Raw genomic sequence first — 22907 nt, forward strand, 5'->3', positions numbered from 1 at the left:
CCTTTGCCAGGGTGGAAGTGGCCCCTCTTCTCTTGCCAGGAGGCATTTCACAGCTCCATTTGGATGACCAGGGAGCATTACTTGAAAGAAATTCTACGAAATCTTAGCTGGCTCCCATTCTTCCATGGTAGCTCTTTCCAAATGGAGTGTCCAGAACGAGTGGGCCTCGCCGAGGGCCTGTGTGTGTGACCAGTGGACGGGCTGAATGCACAGCCTCGCGAAGAGGTTCGTTTCCTTTTCTCACCTCCGCCCACTGCCCTCCCGCCACACTTGTGGACACAGCCAGCTTGTCATCTGCTCGTTGGAGCTTGATCGAAGTGCACAGAAATCACAAAATCTTGCATCCACTCTGGAGGCCAGCAGCTCCCCTCCAGTGTCAGAGGGATGGAGGTGGGCTGGTTTCCGGTACTCATTCCTGGCTCTCACAGACTTTGAGCACCATTTCCCAGAGTCGCTGTCTGAGGGAAGGGAATGCCGCTCCTGTCCCAGACCGGTGGAGTGTGGCAAGGAGAGAAGGCAGTGGAGGGGCAGGACCCCTGTTTCCCACCCCACGTGTGTCTTCCCCGGAGGGGGTGAGATTTGAGGCAGTTGTCCACACAACAAAGGCTACCGAAGCCCTTTAACCTGAAGGGCTTTGTCAGATCTTCATCCTGAGCATCTAGAAGGCGGCGGGTTGCGGGGGGGGGGGCGTCTTCAGGGAGAGAAGTACGGTAACCAGGCAGCCACAGAGATGAGCACCCTGCCTGAGCCCGACAGAGGATACGGTATTTAACACACTCCCAAACCAGTTTAGATGACACAGTACTGAGCAGGTGACAAGTAGGTGTGCTTACCCACTTGTGCAGTTGACAGTTTTTGTGCATGAATGTGGAGTCCTTGGGCAGGACTGGAGAGCTTTATTCAAATTGGCCAGAGAGTTTCCTGAAGGAGATGAGACCTAGCCAAAGCATGAGTGTGTCTCTGGTTTAAATAAGCCAATGAATTGTCTCAGATCTCCTCTCTGTCCATGAAGAAGCACAGAGGTATGGATCAGCTGACCAGAGTCAGGTGTCACATGGCTGAAAAATTTTGGTGGAGGTGGTGGGGGTGCATTTTTAGGGCCCTCAGCAGTGATGTCAGTGGGCAATGGAATTGCACCTCCGCCCCCGCCCATGCGGTTGGCCACATGCAGACTCTTTCCACAGGCGCGTGGGTCTCCGGGCAGGGAGATGGGGCAGGTTCCTGATTTCCCCACCTCCCTCTTTGCCTGGCTAAAACGAGTTTTCCCTTCTCTGTTCCTTTCCTCAGTCCGTAGTGGCCTTTCTGAAGGATCCAAAAGGGCCCCCACTGTGGGAGGAAGATCCTGGAGCCAAAGATGTTGTCCACATTGACAGTGAAAAGGTAATTTATTCCCCATCAATTCTCGTAGACACTGGCAGCCTCCCACAACCAGGTGCTCCCTAGGGGAGATGTCCAAGGAAATGAGAAAGGGGAGTCTTCGGGGACGAGTTGTGCTTTCCTCCAAGGGAGCTGGGCTGCCAGGCCCCTAATATTTGTTCTTGCCAGCTCCACAGTGGAACCCACAGGAGATCACAGGCTGGCCGCCTGAGAGCTTTCTCCCTTCTTCACTGCCTTATTTAATGTATTTTAATGGGTTTAGATTTTCCTTATAGGAATATCCATTTAAATGTCCTTTCCTTATTATGTAACTCAGTCGTTGCTGGGATTGGCTGTATGTTTTTAAAACTGGGTTTTGTTTTTTGTTTTCTTTAAGAATAATCTCAGAGGTTTGGGTTGGATTGCCAGAGACTTGGGTCGGGTCTGTACAATTCTAAGTAATGTAAATCTGAACAAATTATTTATCCTCTTAAGCTTTCAATTCTGGATTTGGCTAGGATGGGGGGTCGGGATAGAACAGTGGTGGAATCATAGCCTCCGTACAATCCTGACCCTCCCTCTTTCTAGGCCTGCCTCCCTGACCTGAATATGCATCTTTATCCATGGGTACTTTACTTGCTTGGCTGTGCCTTCACATAGGGTGGGCAAGAACTTCTTTGTTCTATTCCCCATGGTCTGTGAGGCAAGCAGTGCTATATTGTAGGTGGAAGGAGAATGGCCTTTTTTTTTAATACGAAATACTCTTGACATACAGTGGTATTTTAGTTTCAGATATGTAACAGTGATTTGACAGTTCTGTATATTCCATAGTGCTCACCATGAGAAGAGTGGTTGCCATCTGTCATGATACGAAGTTATTACAGTATTATTCACTGTATTCCCTATGCTGTACTTTGATTCCTGTGACTTATTTATTTTATAACTGGAAGTTTGTACCTCTTAATCCCTTTCACCTAGTTCATCACCCCCCACCCCCTTTCCCTCTGGCAACCACCAGTTTTTTCTTCTCTGAATTTATCAATCTGTTTCTGTTTGGTTGGTTTTGCTCATTTGTTTTGTTTTCTTAGATATATAAGTGATATAAAATATAAGTGAAATCACATGGTATTTGTCTTTCTCTGATTTATTTCAGTTAGCATTATACCCTCTAGTTCCATCCATGTTGCTGCAAATGGTAAGATCTCTTTTTTAGGGCTGAGTAATAGTCCATTGTGTGTGTGTGTATATATATATATACACCTCATATTCTTTATCCATTCATCTATGGATGGACACTTGAGTTGCTTCCACATCTTGGCTATTGTAAATAATGCTGCAGTAAACATAGGGGTGCATTTATCTTTTCAAGTTAGTGTTTTCATATCCTTTGGGTAAATACGCAGTAGTGGAATTACTGGATCATATGGAATTTCCATTTTTAATTTTTGGATAAACCTCCCTACTCTTTCCGTAGTGGCTGCAGCAATTTATATTCCCACCAACAGTGCACAAGGGTTCCTTTTTCTCTACATCCTCACCAATGCTTGTCATTTGTTTTTGTGATATGAGCTGGAGAATGTTTGTTCTTATCTTGATAATATAAAATGTACTTTTTATCTTCTTCTGCCTTTCCCCCCCTTTTCATTTAAAATCATTCACCCTTAATGCTTGTTAGCCCAAAAGAAAAGGGTGCCATTTATACTTTCTGGAGAAGGGATCCTGTGTGATCATTGTGGGCTAACCCAGTAGGTCTGTGGCGATTTGAATTAAGGGGCTGGGCATCAACATTTCTCTGGGATAGACCATGCCAGTATTGTCTGAAGAGAAGAAGCAGGCACCTGGGGTGCTCAGTTGGTTAAGTGTCCAACTCTTGATCTCAGCTCAGGTCTTGATTTCGGGGTCTTGAGTTCAGGCCCCATAGGGGGCTCTATGCTTTTTTTTTTTTTTAAAGATGAAGAGCATGTTGGGGGCAAGGGAAGATGGACAAGTGTCAGGAGGTAGTGACATCTGTGCTTGTAGTTATGAAAATACAAGCAGCCTAAACTCACTGTTGCTCCTAGGTAGATTTTGTGATAATGTGCATTTCTAGCCTTTCTGGAAACGGAGTGCCTGCTACCTCCCTCCCCTAAGATGTTCATGTCCTAAAACTCCAAAGATCATTCTTCTGTAACTAGAAATATCAAGCAGAAAAATTTTTTTCACACCTGTGGGCATTACTCTTATTACACTTTGTGCTGTCTTCTGTCCCGTAAAAGTCTAAGGTATAGCTGCCCTTCTGCTGATCGAGTCCCTACGATCAAATTCAAGTTTGAAGTGCCGATTCGTATTTGTGAGCTTAGAACTCCACACTGTTGAAGGCAGTTAAGCATCTTTGAATGTAATATTTGTTTCTACCCAGGGTATGAAACCAAATTTTTACAGGCTCAGAAAAAACCTTTTCATCTCAGATCTTTACCAGGTTTTATCTCCAGGGATTTCAGAAGATCATTTTCAGAGCTTTTGCATTTTCTACCCATTGTCAGGGTCAAAGATCTTAAGTCAGTAATTCTTCCTTACCATGAGTAGAATTACATAATTACAGTTACTTAAACAAGAGTGAACATTTTCAGAATTTATTATAAAATGTTTTGAATTCCTACAAAATATTTGTAATATTTTTTATCTAACTGAAAAATTACAAGTAATACATATGCATTGTTGAAAATTTGGAAAATACAGTTTAAGGATAAGAGAAAAAAAAGTTACCCTATCCCTTCCCATTGAGAGATAAGTGCTGGTATTTTCTCTAGCCTTCGAGGCTTTCGACGTAGTGCATATATAAATATTTTTACTCACAAAAGTGTCGTTGCATTTTATATGCTGCTTTGTAACTTGCTTCCCCCCCCACTTAATGTAACATGCATATCTTATTGTGACATTAAATACGCCTCTTCATCGTTTTTAATGATGCACTAGTATTCCATTGTGCGGGATGAACCGTCATCTACTTACCTAATGCCTTGTTGCTGCCAGAAAGGTGCATTTTGTAATCTCCTTTTATTTTCTTTATTATTCAAAAGAGAAAAACCTCTAATTGTCTTCTGTGGAAACCAGTTAGAGAAGCAAATTATTTTAATCAAAACATGCTCTGTCATTGCACTTTTCTGCAGTCCTTGACAGATCTCCTTTTTCCGGAACATCGTTGACTCTTGTTGGAAGAAAGGTCTCCAACCCTGCCTTACACTGAAGTCTCTCCATTAGCACTGTTGTGACCATTTGTCTTTTTACATTTATTGTATTTATTTAAGAAATAATTATGTATTGCCTACTAATGTACCAGGTGCTATTCTAAGGGTTTTACAAATACAAATGATCTGTTTAGCTTGTAACCTCTGGGGGCTCGGGGACTCGCCTCATCTGTGTGCTTCTGTGCACACAGTGGACTCCTGGGCACATGGATGGTGGCAGCAGGGCTGAGGAAAGAGATGAGCGGGTGTGGGTTAACCCTGTGTTACCGTAACGAACAGCTAGATCCCCATCTGGCCAAGTTGGGCTATAAGAAAACAACCCCCCCCCAAAAAAAACAAAGCCACTCCATAAATCATATGAAGGGGCAGCCTCATTGAACCGCATGGGACACGAATAGCTCCTTGCAGTCTTTGAATTGTTCAGGCGGAGCTGAAGGTAAAGCTGGTAGCCTGGTGCTGACTACTTCATCACACTAAGTGGCCTTGGGAGGGGCCTCAGGTTCCCTGTCTGTAATATGCGGGGATGGTACAGATTGTCTCAGTCATCCAGCTCCTGATGGGCCATAACTCTGACTGCATGCCCCACATCTCAGGTCAGACCTCGGGACTTCTAATCCCCCCCCCACCCCCGATGCTCCTCCGGCCGAGGCCGTGGGCCCCTGAGCAGGTGTTGCCTCCCTATCATGTTCTTGTGTATGTGACCTGCCATGTTCTCTGTTTGTGCCTCAGGACTTCAGACGGCTCCTGAAGAAGGAAGAGAAGCCGCTCCTGATGATGTTCTATGCTCCCTGTGAGTGACCTTTCTCCTTTGGGCCAGAGTTAGTTGTTCAGACTCTTGCAGGGGCAGCTGGGGGTGGGAGGCAGGGGACTGGGAGCTCGCCCCAGCTCTCTGAAAGTGCGAAGGGTGTCCTTCACCCCTCTCTCTCTCTCTTTCTCTCTCTGTGCCTCTTTGCCTTTTCACCTGGCTCCTCTCTTCCTGCTGTCCACATCAATTTTTCTCCCACTAGAATCTGCATCCTTCTGCCCTCTTTACCCTGAGCTCTACCCAGCGACAGCATGGCTCTCCTCTCCAGATCCTCCCGCCATCTCGCCATGTCCCATTCCCTGCCCCTCTGCCTCCTGGGGGCCTGAAGCCCTTTCCCCCCAGCTACGGGCCTGGGGGAGCCAGGTACCCCTGGAGCCGTGCTCTGTCTCAGCGTCCTCTCTCAGGTGCTGGGGCCGCTCACCGTCCAGAGCCTGGCTGGCCTCCCGGGGCAGCTGTTTGCCCAGCTCTGGCTCCACCTGTCAGGTGTGGGGGTTCTGGACCAGGGAGCAAAGGGCCCTGTATTTTGGCTCAGTCTCTAGATGAGGCGAGAGGCCGTAGGAACAGCAGAAAGACCATTGAGATGACAACCAGAAGGCCTAGGTTCTAACTCTAGCTGGGCCATCATCGAGCTGGGTGACCTTGGTCAAATCCTTCACCTCTCTGCCCCTCAGTTTCTGTTTCTGTAAGAGAAGGGGTTGGGTCAGAGCCGTGACTTTCAGAGTTTTTGACTGTATTTCATAGTATTCATGTAAAAATATTTGTCATTGCAACCTAGCACTATAAGTATGCACAAATTATATATATACATATATAGGTAAAAATTATATAATTTGTGTGTACTTTTAATAAGTAACTTGAATAAGTAAATAAGCTGAAACAAGTTTTACAAAACCATACTTACCCTTACTACTTGCCGTACACTCTGCCAGATGCAGTACACACTTTTTTTTTTCTATTTTGTTTGATTTAGAAGTTATGGTTTTTCCTACTATGTCATAACCCTCTAATAAAGTGTCTGCAAACTATGGCCCATGGACTGTCCATCTTTTTGGTAAGTTAATTTTTGTTGGAACATAGACACATTCATTTGTTTACACATTGTCTATGGCTGCTTTCAGGCTAAGCAGAGTTGAGTAGTTGACAGTATGTCCTGCAAAGCCTCAAATACTCTGCCTGGGCCACCCCTGTGGTCTAACGGGTCCCAACCCACCGATCGAAAATCCTCGGATTATAGCCTGTGGAAGTCCCCTAATGACACTGTGTACTGCATATGCCCTTCTGGAAGCCAGCGGCCCAAAGGCTGGGGCCATGCGTGGTGGGAGGGGGGTGTACTGTGGCCTGTCCGTGGCTTGGATGAGTATCAGAGGCTATAGCATCAAGGTTCTGTTTAGTTTTTTTGTTTTGTTTTGTTTTTTTTCCACTTTGGAACTGGTTTGTTTATTGCAGTAGTATACATAAGACACCGTATAGGTGCTCAAATCAATTGTATATCACGCTGCCTGGACTGGATTTCTGCCTAAAAGACATATGGCATATGGTGTATTTTCTTTTTCCTTTTTCCTTTTTTTTTTTTATTATGTAGGTTTCAGGTGTACCAATTATAATTTGACCTCTGCATATACAGCAAAGTGGTCACCCCCAAAAGGCTAGTTACCATCCAACACCCCACAGTGGACTCCCTTCACCCACGCCCAAGCCCCTTTCCCCTCTGCTAACCACTGAACTGTTCTCTGTATCCAGGAGTTTGTTTTTGTTTTGTTTTTTAGATTCCACGTGGAAGTAAAGTTATGTGTTTTTTCTTTCTCCTTCTGACTTACTTCACTTAGCATAATGCCCTCAAGGTCTATCGATGTTGTTGCAGTTGGCAAGAGTTCATTCTTCTTTATTGCTGAGTAGTATTCTTTATCCATTCATCCATTGATGGATATGTAGGTTGTTTCCATATCATGGCTGTTGTAAATAATGCTGTGGTAAACATGGGGGTGCATATATCTTTTCAAATTAATGTTTCTGTGTTCTTCGGATGAATACCCAGTAGTGAACCAGCTGAGTGGCTGCACCAATTTACGTTCCCACCAACAGTGTACAAGGCTTCCTTTTTCTCCACATCTCTGCCAAACTTGTTACTTCTTATCTTTCTGATTAAAGCCATTCTGACAGGTGTGAGGGTGGTATATCATTATGGTTTTGACTTGCATTTCCCTGATGACTAGTGATGTTGAGCATCTTTTCTTATGTCTCTTGGCCATCCGTATGTCTTCTTTGGAGAAATGTCTGGGCAGATCCTCTGCCCATTTTTTAATCGGGTTGTTTGTTTTTTTGTTGCTGAGTTGTATGAATTCTTGATATATTTTAGGTATTAACCCCTTATCAGGTATCTTCTTCCATTCAGTAGGTTGCCTTTTTATTTTGGTGATGGTTTCCTTCAGTGTACAGAAGCTTTTTAGTTTGAAGCAGTCCCATTTGTCTGGTTTTGCTTGTGTGTTCCTTGCCTTTGGAGTCTGCACCACAAACACATAGCTAAGATTCATGTCAAGAAGCTTACTGCCTACATTTTCTTCTAAGAATGTTATGGTTTCAGGTCTTACATTCAAGTCTCTAATCCATTTTGAGTTGATTTTTGTGTGTGGTGTAAGACGGTGGCCTAGTAGTGTCATTCTTTTGCATGTGGCTGACCAGTTTTCTCAACACCCATTTGTTAAAGGGCCTGTTCTTTCTCTGTTGTATGTTCTTGGCTCCTTCTCACAAATTAATTATCTCTGTATGTGTGGGTTATCTCTGAGCTCTCGATTCTTTTCCATTAATCTGTGTATCTTTTATGCCAATACCATATTGTTTTGATTATTATGGCTCTGTAGTATAGTTTGGAATCAGGGAGCATGATACCTACAGCTTTGTTCTTCTTTCTTATGTTTCGACTATTTGGGATCTTTTGCGGCTCATAAAAATTTGAGAATTATTTGTTCTAGTTCTGTGAAATATGCCATTGGAATTCTGATAGGGATTGCACTGAATCTGTAGTTTGCTTTGGGTAGTGTGGACATTTAAACAATATTAATTCTTCCAATCCATGAGTGTGGAATATCTTTTATTTGTGTCATCTTCAATTTCTTTTATCAGTGTCTTATAGTTTTCAGTATACATACAGGTCTTTTACCTCCTTGGTTAAATTTATTCTTAGATATATTATTCTTTTTGATGCAATTTTAAATGTGATTGTTTTCTTTATTTTTCTATCTGATAGTTTGTTATTAGTGTATGGAAATGCCACAGATTTCTATATATTGATTTTGTATCCTGTGGCTTTACTGAATTTACTTATTAGTTCTAACAGTTTTTGGGTGTTTTTAGGGTTTTCTATATATAGTATCATATCATATGTAAAAGTATTTACAGTTTTACTTCTTCCTTTCTGATTTGGATGCCTTCCATTTCTTTTTCTTGCCTAATTGCTGTGGGTAGGACTTCCAATACTATGTTGAATAAAAGTGGCAAGAGTGGGCATACTTGTCTTGTTCTTGATCTTGGAGGAAAAGCTTTTAGCTTTTTCCTATTGAGTATTATGTTAGCTGTGGGTTTGTCATATATGGCCTTTATTATGTTGAGGTATGTTATCTCAATACGCACTTTGTTGAGGGTTTTTATCATAAACAGATGTTTAGTTTTATTGAGTGCTTTTTCTCTATCTATTGAGATGATCTTGTGATTTTTATCCTTCATTTTGTTGACCTGGTGTATCATGTTGGTTGATTTGCAGATATTGAACTACCCTTGCATCCCTAGAATAAATTTCACTTGATTGTGTTGTATAATCTTTTTAATGTACTGTTGAATTTGGTTTGCTAGTATTTTGTTGAGGATTTTTACGTCTATGTTCATCAAGGATATTGGCCTATAATTTTCTCTTTTTGTGGTGTCCTTGTCCGGTTTTAGTATCAGGGTAATTTTGGCCTCATAAAATGTGTTTGGAGGTATTCCCCTCCTCTTCAATTTTTTGGAAGAGTTTGAGAAGGATGGGTATTAAATCTTTGAATGTTTGGAAGAATTCATCAGTGAAGCCATCTGGTCCTGGACTTTTGTCTGTTGGCAGGTGTTTTATTACTGATTCAATCTGCTTGCTAGTAATTGGTCTATTTAGGTTTTCTGTTTCTTACTGATTTAATCTTAGAAGATTGTATGTTTCTAGGAATTTACATATTTCTTCTAAATTGTCCAGTTTGTTGGTGACCAATCACCCATACTAGTGTCTTACGATCCTTTGTTATTTCTGTGATGTGAGTTGTAACTTCTCATTTCAGTTCTGTTTACTCTTGAAAGCCTGCCTTGAATCCACCTTCTTGAGAAGTTCTTTGAGCAAAGACTCCTCCCATTTCCACCTGAGTGATCATGCCTCCCTGGATGGCTACCCTTCTGTGAGATTATGGTGGTTCTGCCTGACTTGGGCCTGTGGTTTATTCACCATGACAATAGCCTTTCCCCTGCCCCTGTTGATTGCTGGGTGTCCCTCTAACCCAGCCTCCTCTCAGACACCTGGCTTGCCTATGGAAAAGAGACCCTGGTATTCCACTTCTTGTTAGAGCTGGCTCTGCTCAGAATGATCTGCACTTTAACCCTGGGTCATTTTTTTCATTAATGTTCACTGGTTGGTTTCACCCCTTTTTGTTTCTCCTTGGAGTGATCTTATTAACTGCCCAGCTGTGAGTTGCTTCAGGAATTGTCCTGCCTGCCCAGCCGCTTGAGGACAGGGCCTCCTGTGGTTTCTCTCAGAAGCCTTCAGAACTGAATGCATTAGGTTAAATGAGACTAAAACAGAGTGTGTATCAGTATACGGTATGTGTCGCAAGGCAGGATCATGGTATAGCCGTGTGGGTTTCAGCATAATGACACTGGTTGATCACTTACCAAGGGTGGTTCCCTAGCAGTCTGCGTTAGAGTGTGCGAGCCACCTCTCCACATCCCCTCCCCGGGCTGTCTGGCAGTGTGCCCCCTCACCACAGCAGGCAGAGAGGCAAGCATACTTACTGTGTTTATATAATGGAAAGCTGGGGTAGGAGAAGTGAGACCCCTTGTTGGTGTCACAGAGCAATTAGTAGTTGGGGAGGGAGGGAGAAAACTCGGGGCTGTTAAGTTCAAATTTGTGGAGGGGTCAGATTGGATGGCCTCCTGGGTCCCAGGTAACCCCAGGACTCTTTTGTTGTTGTTTTTATTGAAACAAACTTGTGCTTTTATTATACGTGTCCACTCAAGCCTTCATGGCTTCATAATTCAGCTTATTCCTGGAAACACACCAATTCCCTAAGTGGGAAGTCTTTTAGGACTCTGATCCTTTGATCATGATTGGGGTGAGTGAGTCTGAAGGCAATGGGAGGCTTTACTTGTGACAAAGTATCCGGTTCCTCAGGACCTACTGCCTATTCAGTAGATGTTTGCTGACTGAATTAGTGAGAAAGTAAAAGGGTGACCGCTCTAACTTTGGGGAGTTGAGAGTGACAATTAGTCTTACTTCTTCCACTGCCTCTCAGTCGAATCTGTTGGAAGATAAATTCAGATAGGGATCACAGTACCAGCTCTATTTTTGGTGAAGTTGAATTGGAAACTGGCTTGGCCCAGAGCTTCCTATTACTCTTCCCATCACCTCTTCACCTCACTAACTTCTTCTCCCAGGACTGCTGGGCTCCATCCACGGGGAGTTCGGGGGACGCGGCGGGTAAGGCTGCTGCAGGCTGCAGGCAGGCAGAGCTGGACGAGAGACGCCAGCCCTGTGGGGACAGTTCATAAGTTAAGCTTCTGACTGATGCACGTGGCCATCAAGTCACCAAGTGAAGAGTGGGTGAAAGCAAGTGCCCTCCCACCCCCACTCATTTTTCCTCCTGAGAGTGACAGCCTCTGTCCACTGTGGAGGGGATCCCCCACGGCCGCAGACCCCCTGGGGGTACACACTCAGGTCTTGTGTTCCTGGGGCCTGCCCTGCTGAGTGTCAGGCGCTGTCTCCACTCCACAGAGGGCAAAGCTGAGGCTCAGACTGTGTGGCCAGGCTTAGAGAGGCAGCAGATGGTCAAGGGGAGAAGCAGGCCCGGGTCTCCTACTCCTCGGAGCCGAGCTTCTTCCTCTGCTGTGCGGCCTCCTGTTTGTCTCTACTGTGTGACATCCAGCTTGGGGCATGGGCACCTGGCCGAGGCGGCCTTGTTGTCCCTGTGTGCAGCCTCTGTGAAGTCCCACAGTGGGAACGGTGTCCCCTGACAGATGGCACATTCCTTTCTTCATGGGGATGGTGCTGTGTGGGCTGCTGGAGGGAGGTACCTCGTCTTCTGAGGGCAGAAGCTGTGGGCTTGTGCTGTGTGCTGACCTGGCAACAGCTCCCACTCTCCTGAGTCTCCCGGAGTCTGAGCCTGTACTAATGGCATGAGCCTGAGCCCACGCTTCATATGCTGCTGTGTGTCCCGTTGTGTGTTCATCTGTCTGCCAGGCAGGGATGTCAGGGAGGGGCTGTGGGCGCTTAGGGAGCTCCATGTCAAAATAGCCTGTGTCACATTTGGTCCAGTAGACTTGGTCCTGGGGAGGTTCCAGTGGTCCCAGGGTAGCTAGGACCTGCTCACAGTTCTCCAGAGTCTGTATGTGGCCCAGGGGGTAAGAGCACCTTTCTGATCTGTACTACTCTGCCCACGGTCGGTCTGCCACGGCGTTAGCTAACATGGAATAGAGCTTGTCAGCCTGCCGCTGCATGGCCCTGTCCCCCCTGTGTCATGTTGAGATGAGATCCAGCCTGACACGGGGTTCTGGGCAGCTCTGGTGTCTGCGGCCTTCACGTGCATCTCAAAGCCTTTTTATAGCAGAGCGTCTGTCAGAAAGAATAACAGCTTGTCATGTCAGAGTTCCTTATGTCTGAAGAAACCAGTGCGTGTGCCCTGTGGGGTCAGTGCCAAAATGTGGCCTGCTCCGACTGATGCAGGGTGGGGCATGCTTTTAAATCAAGGTCACTCTGAAGTACTAGCGGATCTTTGGGGCTTGGCTGTCTGGGCCCCGTGTCCCCCAAGGCTTGGGGGGCCTTCACCATCCCAGGGAGAGAAGAATGTGACCACATGGTAGACCACAGAACCCCATAGAGGGTTGAGCCAAAGACATCATAGAATCGTCCGATGTCAGAGCTAGAGGGGGCCTGAGGTGGTCTGCTCCAACCCTCATTTGCCAGAAGGAGCCATCAGGCAGAGAGGAGAGGTGACCTGTCCAGGGCCGTGCAGTGCATGACGGGAAGACAGGCACTCAGGTGTGCCGATCCTGGCCTGGCGCTCCTCCCACGAGGCCTCAGCTGGTACTTTCACACCAGCCCGTCTCCACTCACTGCCTAATTATTCCTGTGGATGGAAGGAAAGGGGCGTGGAAATCCCAAAGCTCATCGTATCTGTGGTTGGACAGTTTTCTTCCTAATGGCATCTGGTTCATGTTCATTCGTAGCCCCTGACCAGGCAGTGAGGGGAGGCTTTTAGCTGCGCTTTCCTGTCGCCTCTTCTGGTTCCCGGAATTCCCGGTGAACTCATGATCAGCCCTAAATTATTTCCTGCTTTGCCCTTCTCCAGCCATGTTGTGTTTGCTTCGTCAGTCCCACACTTATTGAGGGACTGCTGGGCTGTGTCCTATCCTCTGCCATTGAGACTGTAAGCTCTTTGGAGGGCAGGGCCTCTGCCTCCTGTTCCTTCTGTGTTCCCACGCCCTGGGGCAGTCCTGCCCTTCTGCAGGCTGGGTAAAAGTTGGCTGCCAGAGGTCGGCCTGAGGGGAGGGAGGGCAGGGCACGGGGGTCTGGCACCCGCTATAACCATGTCTGCTTTCTCTCCTGCCCGTGACTAGGGTGCAGCATGTGCAAGAGGATAATGCCCCATTTCCAGAAGGCCGCGACCCAGCTGCGAGGCCACTTTGTAAGTGAGGCCCACGGGCCTGGCCGGGCTGGCCGGCTCACCTGGAGAGTCGGTGGAGGCGGGGCTTAGGGCGGGGGAGGGCAGATTTGAAAATTGTGAGGACTTCCCCTCCTACCGCTGCCCTGCTCTCTGCGCCCGTGATCCAGACCTGTCCTTGGTGGATGCTGAGAACTCCACAGGGTTGCTGGGACCAGCAGAATCTGGCTCTTGTCCAGCCAAGGGCGGTGACGCAATAGCCAGGAAACCAGCAAGAAGCACAGGTGGTATTGCTGGGTGACCAGGGGCCATCTGCAGACCATCAGCGCTCCAGAATGACCGGGGCGGGGCTCCAAAGTGGGCCTAGGCTCCTGGTGCTGGGTAGCCCAGTGGCAAAGAAAGGGGTGTTGGTGACCAGTGGTGGGCCCAAAGCACAAGCGGGTTCCGGGGGCAGTTTCCTGCCAAGCTTGCCAGGGCTGTGGTTCCTGTGTGGTGGGACAACAATAGAAATGACAGCAGAAATAGGTAGTCCAGGCAGGGAGCTGGAGACCTGAGCTTGCAGGTGCTCTCTGAAGGACGGTGTGCAGCGTGTGTGGGGATGGGAAGCAGACAGGAGCCAGGGTTGTCTCGGGGATGCCCACCTTTCAGGGACAGGAGGGGGAAGAGGAGCCATTGAGGAAGTGGGCCTCAGGAAGGAAGAGCACCCGGGATGGTGCAGGAGGGGCGGGGGAGACCGGGCAGTCAAAGCTCACCAAGCTGAGGACCCCTCACTGATGGTCCTGGTCATCTCTGTGCGGCCCCCACCCACCAGCCTTGTCTCTTCTCCGCTGTACGTCTGTCCAGTTTTACACTTACCCTGAGCCACAGAGATTTGGGGGTTTTTTTTGTTTTGTTTTTGTTTCCATTGGCGGCAAGAGAAAAAGAGTTGCTGGCTCCTCCAGGGAGCGTGGAAAAATCCATACACGTTTTATGAAAGGTTGTGGGGAGGAGAGCCATCACGGTGGGGCTGGCCAGAGTCCCATGAAGGGAGTTCTGAGGTGTTAAGTCTGAATCATGATATTTATGGATCAAACTAAGTTGGTGATTAGTTCAAAGTCATTTTAAAAAGTTGACATGGCAGCACCTGGGCATGGTGACAGCCCCGCCAGCTGGGCTGCCTGCAAGATTGGGTTGCAGAGAGCTGGTGCTTTCTCTTTTGACCTCATTCTGGCGCAACACCAAGGTCCTGCTTGTTTCTCACTAAGGAATTTTTAGCAACTTGCCTAGAGATGTTTGGCCTCGGGGCACAGATACATCACTTGGGGGGAAGTTTCACTGCATTTTGGGGCCTCAGTAGATAGCATATTTCACGATTATTTCGCCTGGAGAAAAGGCTTAATTACCCAGTGTTCTCCCTACCCACACTCGTTTACCGTTAGAAAACTCACCTCAACTTCCTAACTCTGTGGTGTGATTGAAGTCAAACAGCTCCAGCCCCGGTCAGATCACAAATGCCTGGCCAGCTCCATCAGAGCAGGCGAGGTCTTGGGGCCAGTGTTGTGCGACATCTGGAAGATGCTCAGCCAATGGCACATCTCCCTGCCGAACTTAGTATTCTTCCCAGCCCCTCCTGTGCTCCCACAGAGCTTGTCTCTGCCATGCATGGCCAGGTCTACTCCTCTTTGCTTTCATTCCAGATCATGTTGTTCACCCGTTGATACTAATTATAATATGGTTTTCTCACTGTAGTGTGAGCTTCTTGAGCACTGGGGCCGTGTTTGGTCCGTGTCTGGTTCTTCAGCACAAGCACAGAGCCAAGCTCATAGTGGTACCCCATATGTGCTGATGAATGAATGAGTGAGCGTGTGGCTTATCACTCCTGAGGACGTTTTATTTTAAGCTCTGCATTTACTTAAAAAAATGATGCTCCTCTTTTTTTTTTTTTAATATTTTATTTAGTTATTTGAGAGAGAGAGAGCACAAGCACAAGTCGGGGGAAGGATATAGGGAGAGAGAATCTCAAGCAGACTCCACACTTGATCCCACGACCCTGAGGTCATGACTTGATCCAAAACCAAGAGTTGGATCCTCAACCGAATGAGCCACCCAGGTGCCCTGATGTTCCTCTTTTTAAAGGACGTCAGAGCATCAGTTATTAAGGACAGAGACAAAGTGGGAAGGATGTTTGTGGGACGAGGTCTTTCTCCTTGGCCTTGGGCTCACATGAGGCTCTTTCTCAAGATTAGCCCTGAAGATAACTTGTTTTAAGGGTACTTGCTTCCAAAAAAGAAAACAACAATAACTACAACAACAACAGTGCCTGCTTCTGCCTGGGCCCAAGTCAAGAAACATAAAAAGTGACCCTCCCAGTTCCCTAGACAACATTACGGAAGACTAAGTGGGGTCGTCTGGGTGCCTGGAGCGCCTGGCTGCTCAAGCCCAGCTTTGGCTAGGTGTTAGTTACCTTGGCCTAAGGCATCTGTGTTGTGTGAAATCATTCATTTCCTTGCTTCTGTGTTTTCTTGCTTGGGGTACGTTTTGTTCTGTTTCTTAGGAAAGCACCTTTAGCAAGTTGTCATCCTTTCCCAGCTCCATAACTGGGGAAAAGTGTGGCCACATGCACACGACCCGCTGCAGGAGGCCTCTGGAGGCCAGGGCTCATGGTACAGCCACAGCTCCCCAAAAAGAGGGCGACCAGAAGCGTGATTCCTTTCTGTCCTCACCGCAGGGCAGAGATGGGCTGCTAGTCCCCAGAAATCAAATGCTTGCCCCCTCACCACTGCTGAAACCCAGCTGGACTAGCACCTCCCGTCTTCTCTCCGTCTCGGTCATCTGTGAGCCCTTTTTGGCTAGCCGTGTCTGTAGCAAGGGTCAGAAACCCTCCTCCTCGACAAATTTCTTGGGAGGTATCCAACTTGATGATGTCTTTAAGATGTAAGCTAGGCCAGGTCAGCGATGCTCAGCTTTTGCCATTTTCCAAACTCAGATCTGCCTCTCTTTGCTGTCATTAACATCTGGTGACTCATCGGTATCTGTCCTGTGTACTGCTGCTAATTGACATCTTGTCAGCAACCGTTGCTGTTCCCTGTCTCAGAGCAGCCTTCAGAGCCTGTCCCCATCTGCCTCCTCTTCCCAGCTTTGCTAGTGACTGAGGTCCACCCTGAGTCTTTTGTTGACCTTGGCCATCATGGGCCATCGAGGTGTGAACACCGTGACATGGGTCGGTCATGGTGACAGACTTGGGCAGATTACACTCTGGGGCTGGCCCTTTACTAACCAGCTAGGAGATCTTGGGCAAATAGCCTTGGAGTCTCTGGTTCCCTGTCTGGAAAATGGGGATGATGATGCAAACCCTGTCTAACTCGCTAGGTTGTTATGAAGAGCAAGTGGCTGGTGTGGGGAAACAGCTCTGTAACCTACAGATACTTCACGGATGCACATGATTGACCCCCTCCACTGCTCTTGTGCTTACTGTTCCTCCCACTCGCGAAATGAGGGTGCTCCCGAGCTTCCTCTTTTCAGCCTCTTTTCTTATTAGCACAGTGGAACGAGGGCTCGGCACTGTGCTTTCCTTATTGTGATGGTCTCTCCCTCAGTGATTTTATCTACGTCTGTAGTTTCAACAAAATGCAGCTCCGTGGAGCCTGAGTCCCTAAGTTCCAGGACCATGTATCAGACTCCCTGCTTGACATCTTGGTCTGCATTTTTCTCCTTACATCCCAAATGCAGGATGTCTAAAATAAAATTCAGTATCTTGCCACGCAGCGGACTGCCAGCTTGCTTTCGTGACTCTCCCCAAGTACCCCAGGCTCCTCTGCCAACACGCCTTTTTCCCGGGGCCTCATCATACGTCTCTCTCCCTCACATCCTCCATCCTCTCTCTGCCCACCACCCTGGGTCAGGCCCTGGTTAGCCCACCAGGGTGATTGCAAGAGACTGCTGACTTCTCTTCCTGACCCATGACTTGCCCCTTACAGCCTGACCTGTTTATATTTAAAAAAGAAAAGGGGGGTGGGTGCCTGGGTGGCTCAGTCAGTTGAGTGTCCAACTCTTGGCTTCGGCTCAGGTCATGATCCCAGGGTCCTGGGAATGAGCCCTGCTCAGCGGGGCGTCTGCTTCTCCCGCTCCCTCTGCCCCTCCCCTGCTCATGCTCTCTCTGTCTCTCTCTCAAATAAAATAAATAAAATCTTAAAAAAAAAAATGCAGCTGGAAAACTCTCCAGCGCCCCCTGAATAAAGTCCTGCTTGCTTAGGCATTAAAAGCCTTTTCCAGAGTGAGCTCAGTGGACTGGTCCAGCCTTCTCTTGTAGCCCCCTTCTGTGTCCTACTGTCCGGTTAAACCAGCATATTCCCCGCTTCTTGGGCTGCATCTCGTTTTGTCTCACTTCCGTGTCTGTGGAAATCTTACCTTCCCTTGAGCACCAGCTCTGTGAAGCTTCCATCTTGTTCCTGTCGGATCATGAGGCAGAGCGAGTCACGCCACCGAACGGCACCAGCACCTGTGGCTCCAGGTCAGGCCTTGTGGCCTTAACTTTTCGGTTGAGACCAGTTTTGCCTCATTTGGCTTTACAGACTCCAAAAAGTGTTTGTACGCAGTTGTTCAAGAAATATTTATCTCAGGGCGCCTGGGTGGCTCTGTTGGTTAAGTGTCTGCCTTTGGCTTAGGTCATGATACTGGGGTCCTGGGATTAAGCCCCGTGCCAAGCTCCCTGCTCAGCAGAGAGTCTGCTTCTCCCTCTCCCTCTGCCCCTTCCCCCTGCTCGTGTGCTCTCTCTCAATAAATAAATAAAATCTTTAAAATAAAAGATTAAAAAAAATACTTATCTCATTAATAAATGCCCCCAAGAGGCACAAGAGTACTACAGAAACCCTGAGAACTAAAAGTTCATCACAAGCAAAGATGGTTTGGAAAGGCTGCACAGGAAGGTGGGGTGAATAAATCTTAGGTAGTAATTGTGAGATGGGGAGTGGGCATCCTAAGCAAAAAGACTAGAAGACACAAAGTAAGGGCCAGGGGAATACAGCATGTATTCTGGAAGTTTGGGCAGAATTGCAGAGCTTCTTAGTAGTATTAATGAAAACGGCTAACATATTTTTAAATTTATTTTTGTAATTTAAATTCAATTAATTATCGTATACTGTATTATTAGTTTCAGCGGTGGAATTCAGTGATTCATTAGTTGCATACAACGCCCAGTGCTCATTACATCACATGCCCTCCTTAATGTCCATCACCCATTTACCCCATCCCCCCCAACCTCCCCTCCAACAACCCCCAGTTTGTTTCCTAGAGTTGAGTCTCTTACGGTTTGTCTCCCTCTGATTTCGTATTGTTTTATTTTTCCCTCCCTTCCCCTATGATCCTCTGTTTTCTTTCTTAAATTCCACATAAAAATGAGATCATATGATAATTGTCTTTCTCTGATTGACTTATTTCACTTAGCATTATACCCACGTCATTGCAAATGGCAAGATTTCATTTTTTTGATGGCTAACATTCCATTGTGTGTGTGTGTGTGTATATCTATATCTATAGATATAGATATAGATATCTCACATCTTCTTTATCCATTCATCTGCCAGTGGACATCTGGGCTCTTTCCATAGTTCGGCTACTATGGTCATGAACGGCTAACGTATTCTGAGAGTTGTAGATACTTTACTTTGAGTGTTGTAGATCCTTTATCTGTACTACCTTTCAGTAATCACAAGAGGTAGCTGCCGAGGAGGAAACTGAGGCACACAGGCAACTGACTTGTTCAAGGAAATACATCTACTGAGTAGGGATTTAGGACCCAAACGAACATCCTGACGCCCGCGCCTGAGCCTCCTGGCCGCCGTGGTATATTGCCAACTGCAGGGTGCCTTAGACGGCAAGCAGTCCAACTTCCTCCCTGTGCAGCGGTCTCAGACTCTCCCATTCCTGGGAGAATAAAAAACCTAGACCCTAGCAAGTACATAACTAAGAGTTTTATAAGAAAGAAGAATTCGAAATGAGTTAGGGACTGTACGGTCTTTGAGTGTGGTGTTAGATGCTAGCCCGTATTCCGTGGAATTGAAAGGTTTTGTGCAGGGGAGTGATGTAATGAAAGAGGAGGTTGTGGAAGATTAATCTCATGGTGGATGTGTGCAGACGCTAGGGAGATCAATTAGAATAAAAAAAGAACTTTAAAGTAGACAATTATTACTGGAACAGGCTGCTGAATCAGTCTGGGGAAATGAGCAGAATGGCTTTTAGAGGGTCCCAGGGCTTCTAGTAAGTTCTATTTCAGGCTTATTCTCCCCGTGTTTCTTGCAGCATCCCACAGATGAGCTGGGGAGAAAAGTCAGTGATTTAGTAAGCATTTATTGTGTGCCACTGTATGCCGGGCATTGTGCTAGCTACCTAAGACTGTTGGAAAGACATGTTTAGATGCCTCTAGGGATGGTGCTGCCAGAGGTACAGGTGGCTTCCGTCACCAGGAGGATTTGGTAGGAAATCAAGAACTTGACGATTATTGAGCACCAGTTTGGTGCTGAGTCCTCTGACATGGGTCATCTCCTTCAGTTCTCTTGAGAGCCCTATGATTACTTTCATCACCCACGTCTCCCACACAAGGATCCTCAGTGAGGGTGAGTGACTTGCCCAAGGTCACATGATTCCTAAGTGGATGCAGTCTTTGGAATCAAGTTTGTTGTCCATTGAGACTACTGTTTTCCTTTTTCTCTTCCTATGTTTCCATATATATTGTTCAGCACAGTCAGCTTCCCGGGTTTCTTCTCTCTGCTTCTGTGACTGCTCCTGGCTTTCTGAACTTCCTTTCCTCTCCCCTCCATGCTGCCCTGCTTTGAGGAGCAGTCTTCCTGTGTCTGGCCACTCTGACTTCTTTCTCTCTGGGTTGTTCTTAGTATTTAGTAACATAGCTACTAAAATTCTCCTTTCCCATTAGGTGTGTTGGATAGGGGGGGCCCCTGCAACCAGAACAAGTTCAGACTTCGGAGGTGGTCCAGTCAGGCTGTAGGTAATGGTTACAAACAGGAGGAGAGAAGCGAGGGATCTAGCAGTCTGGAGGGAAGAGAGTCAGGCAGGTGGATTGTCATGAGAGCCACACTCTCTTCTGGCCACATAGGAGCTGTGAGTTGCACACAAAGCCGAGGTGGACAGATGGAGGCAGGCCACGAGGACGTTGTGGAATGGCTGAGTGGTGACTCAGCAGCTTAGGAGAGGAGTACAACCTTGGTTGACATGGGCAGGGAGAAAGCATAATGTGGACTTGGGTGCAGTAGCCCCACTCTAGGACCTATTTGAACTTGGTAGCAAGGCCAGGTGTCTTCTTCAGCCCTCAGAACTTTGTTTTTGCTCTGGGATGGCTCTCCCCTACAGGGCAAGTAAAAGAAACCCCTCTACAGAGGGCCAGCACCTGGCCCAGACCCTGCATCTTCCAGAGCTCTGGGCCGTCATTCCCAGCTGGGTTAGCTTGCTTTGCTCCCCCGCTGCCCAGGGCTGCACGTCAGTCTGTGAGGCTCTGTCCCCTTCATCTGTTTCTGGTGGGACGGATAGATGGGCTGTGTGTGGACAAGGTGGGGGTGTCTGCAGGGCAAAGTGTGGATAGGTCTGTTCTCCCTTTGCTGCTAGGTGCTGGCTGGGATGAACATCTACCCCTCGGAATTTGAGAACATCAAGGAGGAGTATAATGTGCGAGGCTACCCCACCATCTGCTATTTCGAGTAAGTCCCCCGCTTCCCTTCTGATGCTCACTCCCCTCCCTGATGGCGTTTGCATCCCTGGCTGAGCCCACGTTGTCTGTCCACATTTCACAGGAAAGGACGGTTTCTGTTCCAGTATGACAACTATGGGTCCACAGCTGAGGACATTGTGGAATGGCTGAAGAAGTAAGTGGGATGGTTGCCTCGGGGGTGTATGCCTAGAGGGTGGGACCTTAGCTAGACCCTGGGGTGGCCCCTGGTCTCAGGGCTGTGGCTAGGGGCCAGGAAGAGAACCAGGAAGGGAAAGGTCCCGCTGTGCTGCCCAAACGGTGGTTTCTGGGTTGCTTCTAGGTGAGGATGGGGTCTTTGTGGGTTTAGGATATGGGAATCAGGAGGATTTGGTGTGACTCTGGCCATGGTGACTGCATTTCAAATAGTTCTTTTCCCCTTACTATCTATCTGATGGGGTATTTCTCATCGAGGATGTTAGTTTTGAGAGAGGCTTCACTGCAGGTCTTTCTGAAAATTGGATTGTCAATTGAGCACTTACTTCAAATACAACAGTGTATGAGGTGCTGTGAAGCTCCTAAGAAATACTCTGATACCTTAGATTTGCAGAGTGCTTTGCCATTCATGTGCACTCCCCACAGATGCTGCTTCATGGCAACCTTGTGATCCCTGTTTGTAATGTGATTGGATCCTCCTAATCCAGAGTACCCCTTATCTGGACCCCCCACCGTGCTAGGTGTGTGACTGGCATGACCTTGACGGGTGTGTTGGAAGGGGAGTCTGTCTCCCCCACCAGGGGAGCTGGGGAGACGCCGCCTCTCCTGGCAGCCTCCTCGAGCCGTCCCAGCCAAGCACTTTCCCTGCTTGCTTTGAGCTCTGCCTGTCATCAGTTTGGCACATACCAGTCACTGCCATTGTGTGGCTCTTTGTGCATCGTTCTTGGAATAATACCAGCTAACATTTTTTTGGGCTCTACTTCGTGGCCGACCCTATTCTAAAGACTTTATATGGATTCTCATGTAATCCTCAGAACAGCCCAGAAAGGAAGACATTATCCTCGGCCTTATTTAATGAATAAGGTAGCAGAGCACAGTGATAAGGAGCTTACCCAGGCTCCTGCATTCGACAGGGAGCATGGCCAGGCTTGCCCTGGGCAGCTCCCCGGAGTTCTGCTCGGAGCCCCCTACCCCTTGCCCAGGTGCTGGCACAGTGGATATTCATTGACATTACCTGAGGGGCACAAGGTGAAAGAATTAGTTATCCAAAGATACGGAGGTTGAGAATGTGTATTTTCAGAATGAGGAGGAGGATGAATTTTGTACCCCCGCCCCCAACAAACAAAGAAACAAACTGTCAGATTCTAAAGGCTGAAACTCCCAGTCTTCTGTTCTGTGGGTCCCTGGGAGATAAGATACAATGGTAACACCATGTGTGCACGGCATCTTTTGTTTCTCGGGAAGCATTGTCCTATCTCTGTCCTCATCGATTCCCTCATTTCCCACCCCTGCCGGGGAAGGCGGCCCCCCATTCTCATGTATTCATTGTTTTAACCTGGGCCTTCACTCCCCTGTTTTCCTTTTTCATTTGATAATAAGCATGTCCTCTCCTCTAGCCAGACACATCTTACTCTGCTTCGGGAGAAGGTTTCAACAAATAGCAATCTCATTTGTCACCAGAGCATAAAATCTGTCTGCCTCCCTCCCCCTTCTCTAACCTTTTCTGGTTTCAAAATACACTCATATCTTTTTGGAAGGATAAGGTTTAGTTTTAGTTTTTTTTTTTATTGAAGTGTTGAGAATTGCTTGCTAACCCTACACAAGGGGAGCGTGTCAGCGGAGTTTGTGAGACAGGTGATTATCTCCCCACTGGGGCCTGGCACTCTGTCCCCGACCCACTCCTCTGTGCCCACTGCCACCCAGCTCCTCCACTACACTCTGTTCTGGACAGAGACCTGGAGGCA

The 22907-nt window shown here is 47.4% G+C and overlaps 1 protein-coding gene across 1 annotated transcript in view; it reads left to right on the forward strand.

The window, feature by feature from the left end:
- PDIA5 (protein disulfide isomerase family A member 5) overlaps positions 1 to 22907 on the forward strand; it is a 90337-nt gene that overhangs the window by 37001 nt on the left and 30429 nt on the right. Inside the window, exons 6-10 of the mRNA XM_028091322.2 lie at positions 1288 to 1380; positions 5313 to 5373; positions 13231 to 13298; positions 20868 to 20959; positions 21053 to 21124. Of these exons, the coding sequence (XP_027947123.1) occupies positions 1288 to 1380; positions 5313 to 5373; positions 13231 to 13298; positions 20868 to 20959; positions 21053 to 21124 (386 nt within the window). The remainder of the gene's footprint in view (positions 1 to 1287; positions 1381 to 5312; positions 5374 to 13230; positions 13299 to 20867; positions 20960 to 21052; positions 21125 to 22907) is intronic.

The sequence above is a fragment of the Eumetopias jubatus genome, unplaced genomic scaffold (assembly GCF_037043125.1).
Source record: "Eumetopias jubatus isolate StellerSeaLion01/CBP00866 unplaced genomic scaffold, mEumJub1_p1.0 scaffold_1, whole genome shotgun sequence".
Lineage (NCBI taxonomy): Eukaryota > Metazoa > Chordata > Mammalia > Carnivora > Otariidae > Eumetopias > Eumetopias jubatus.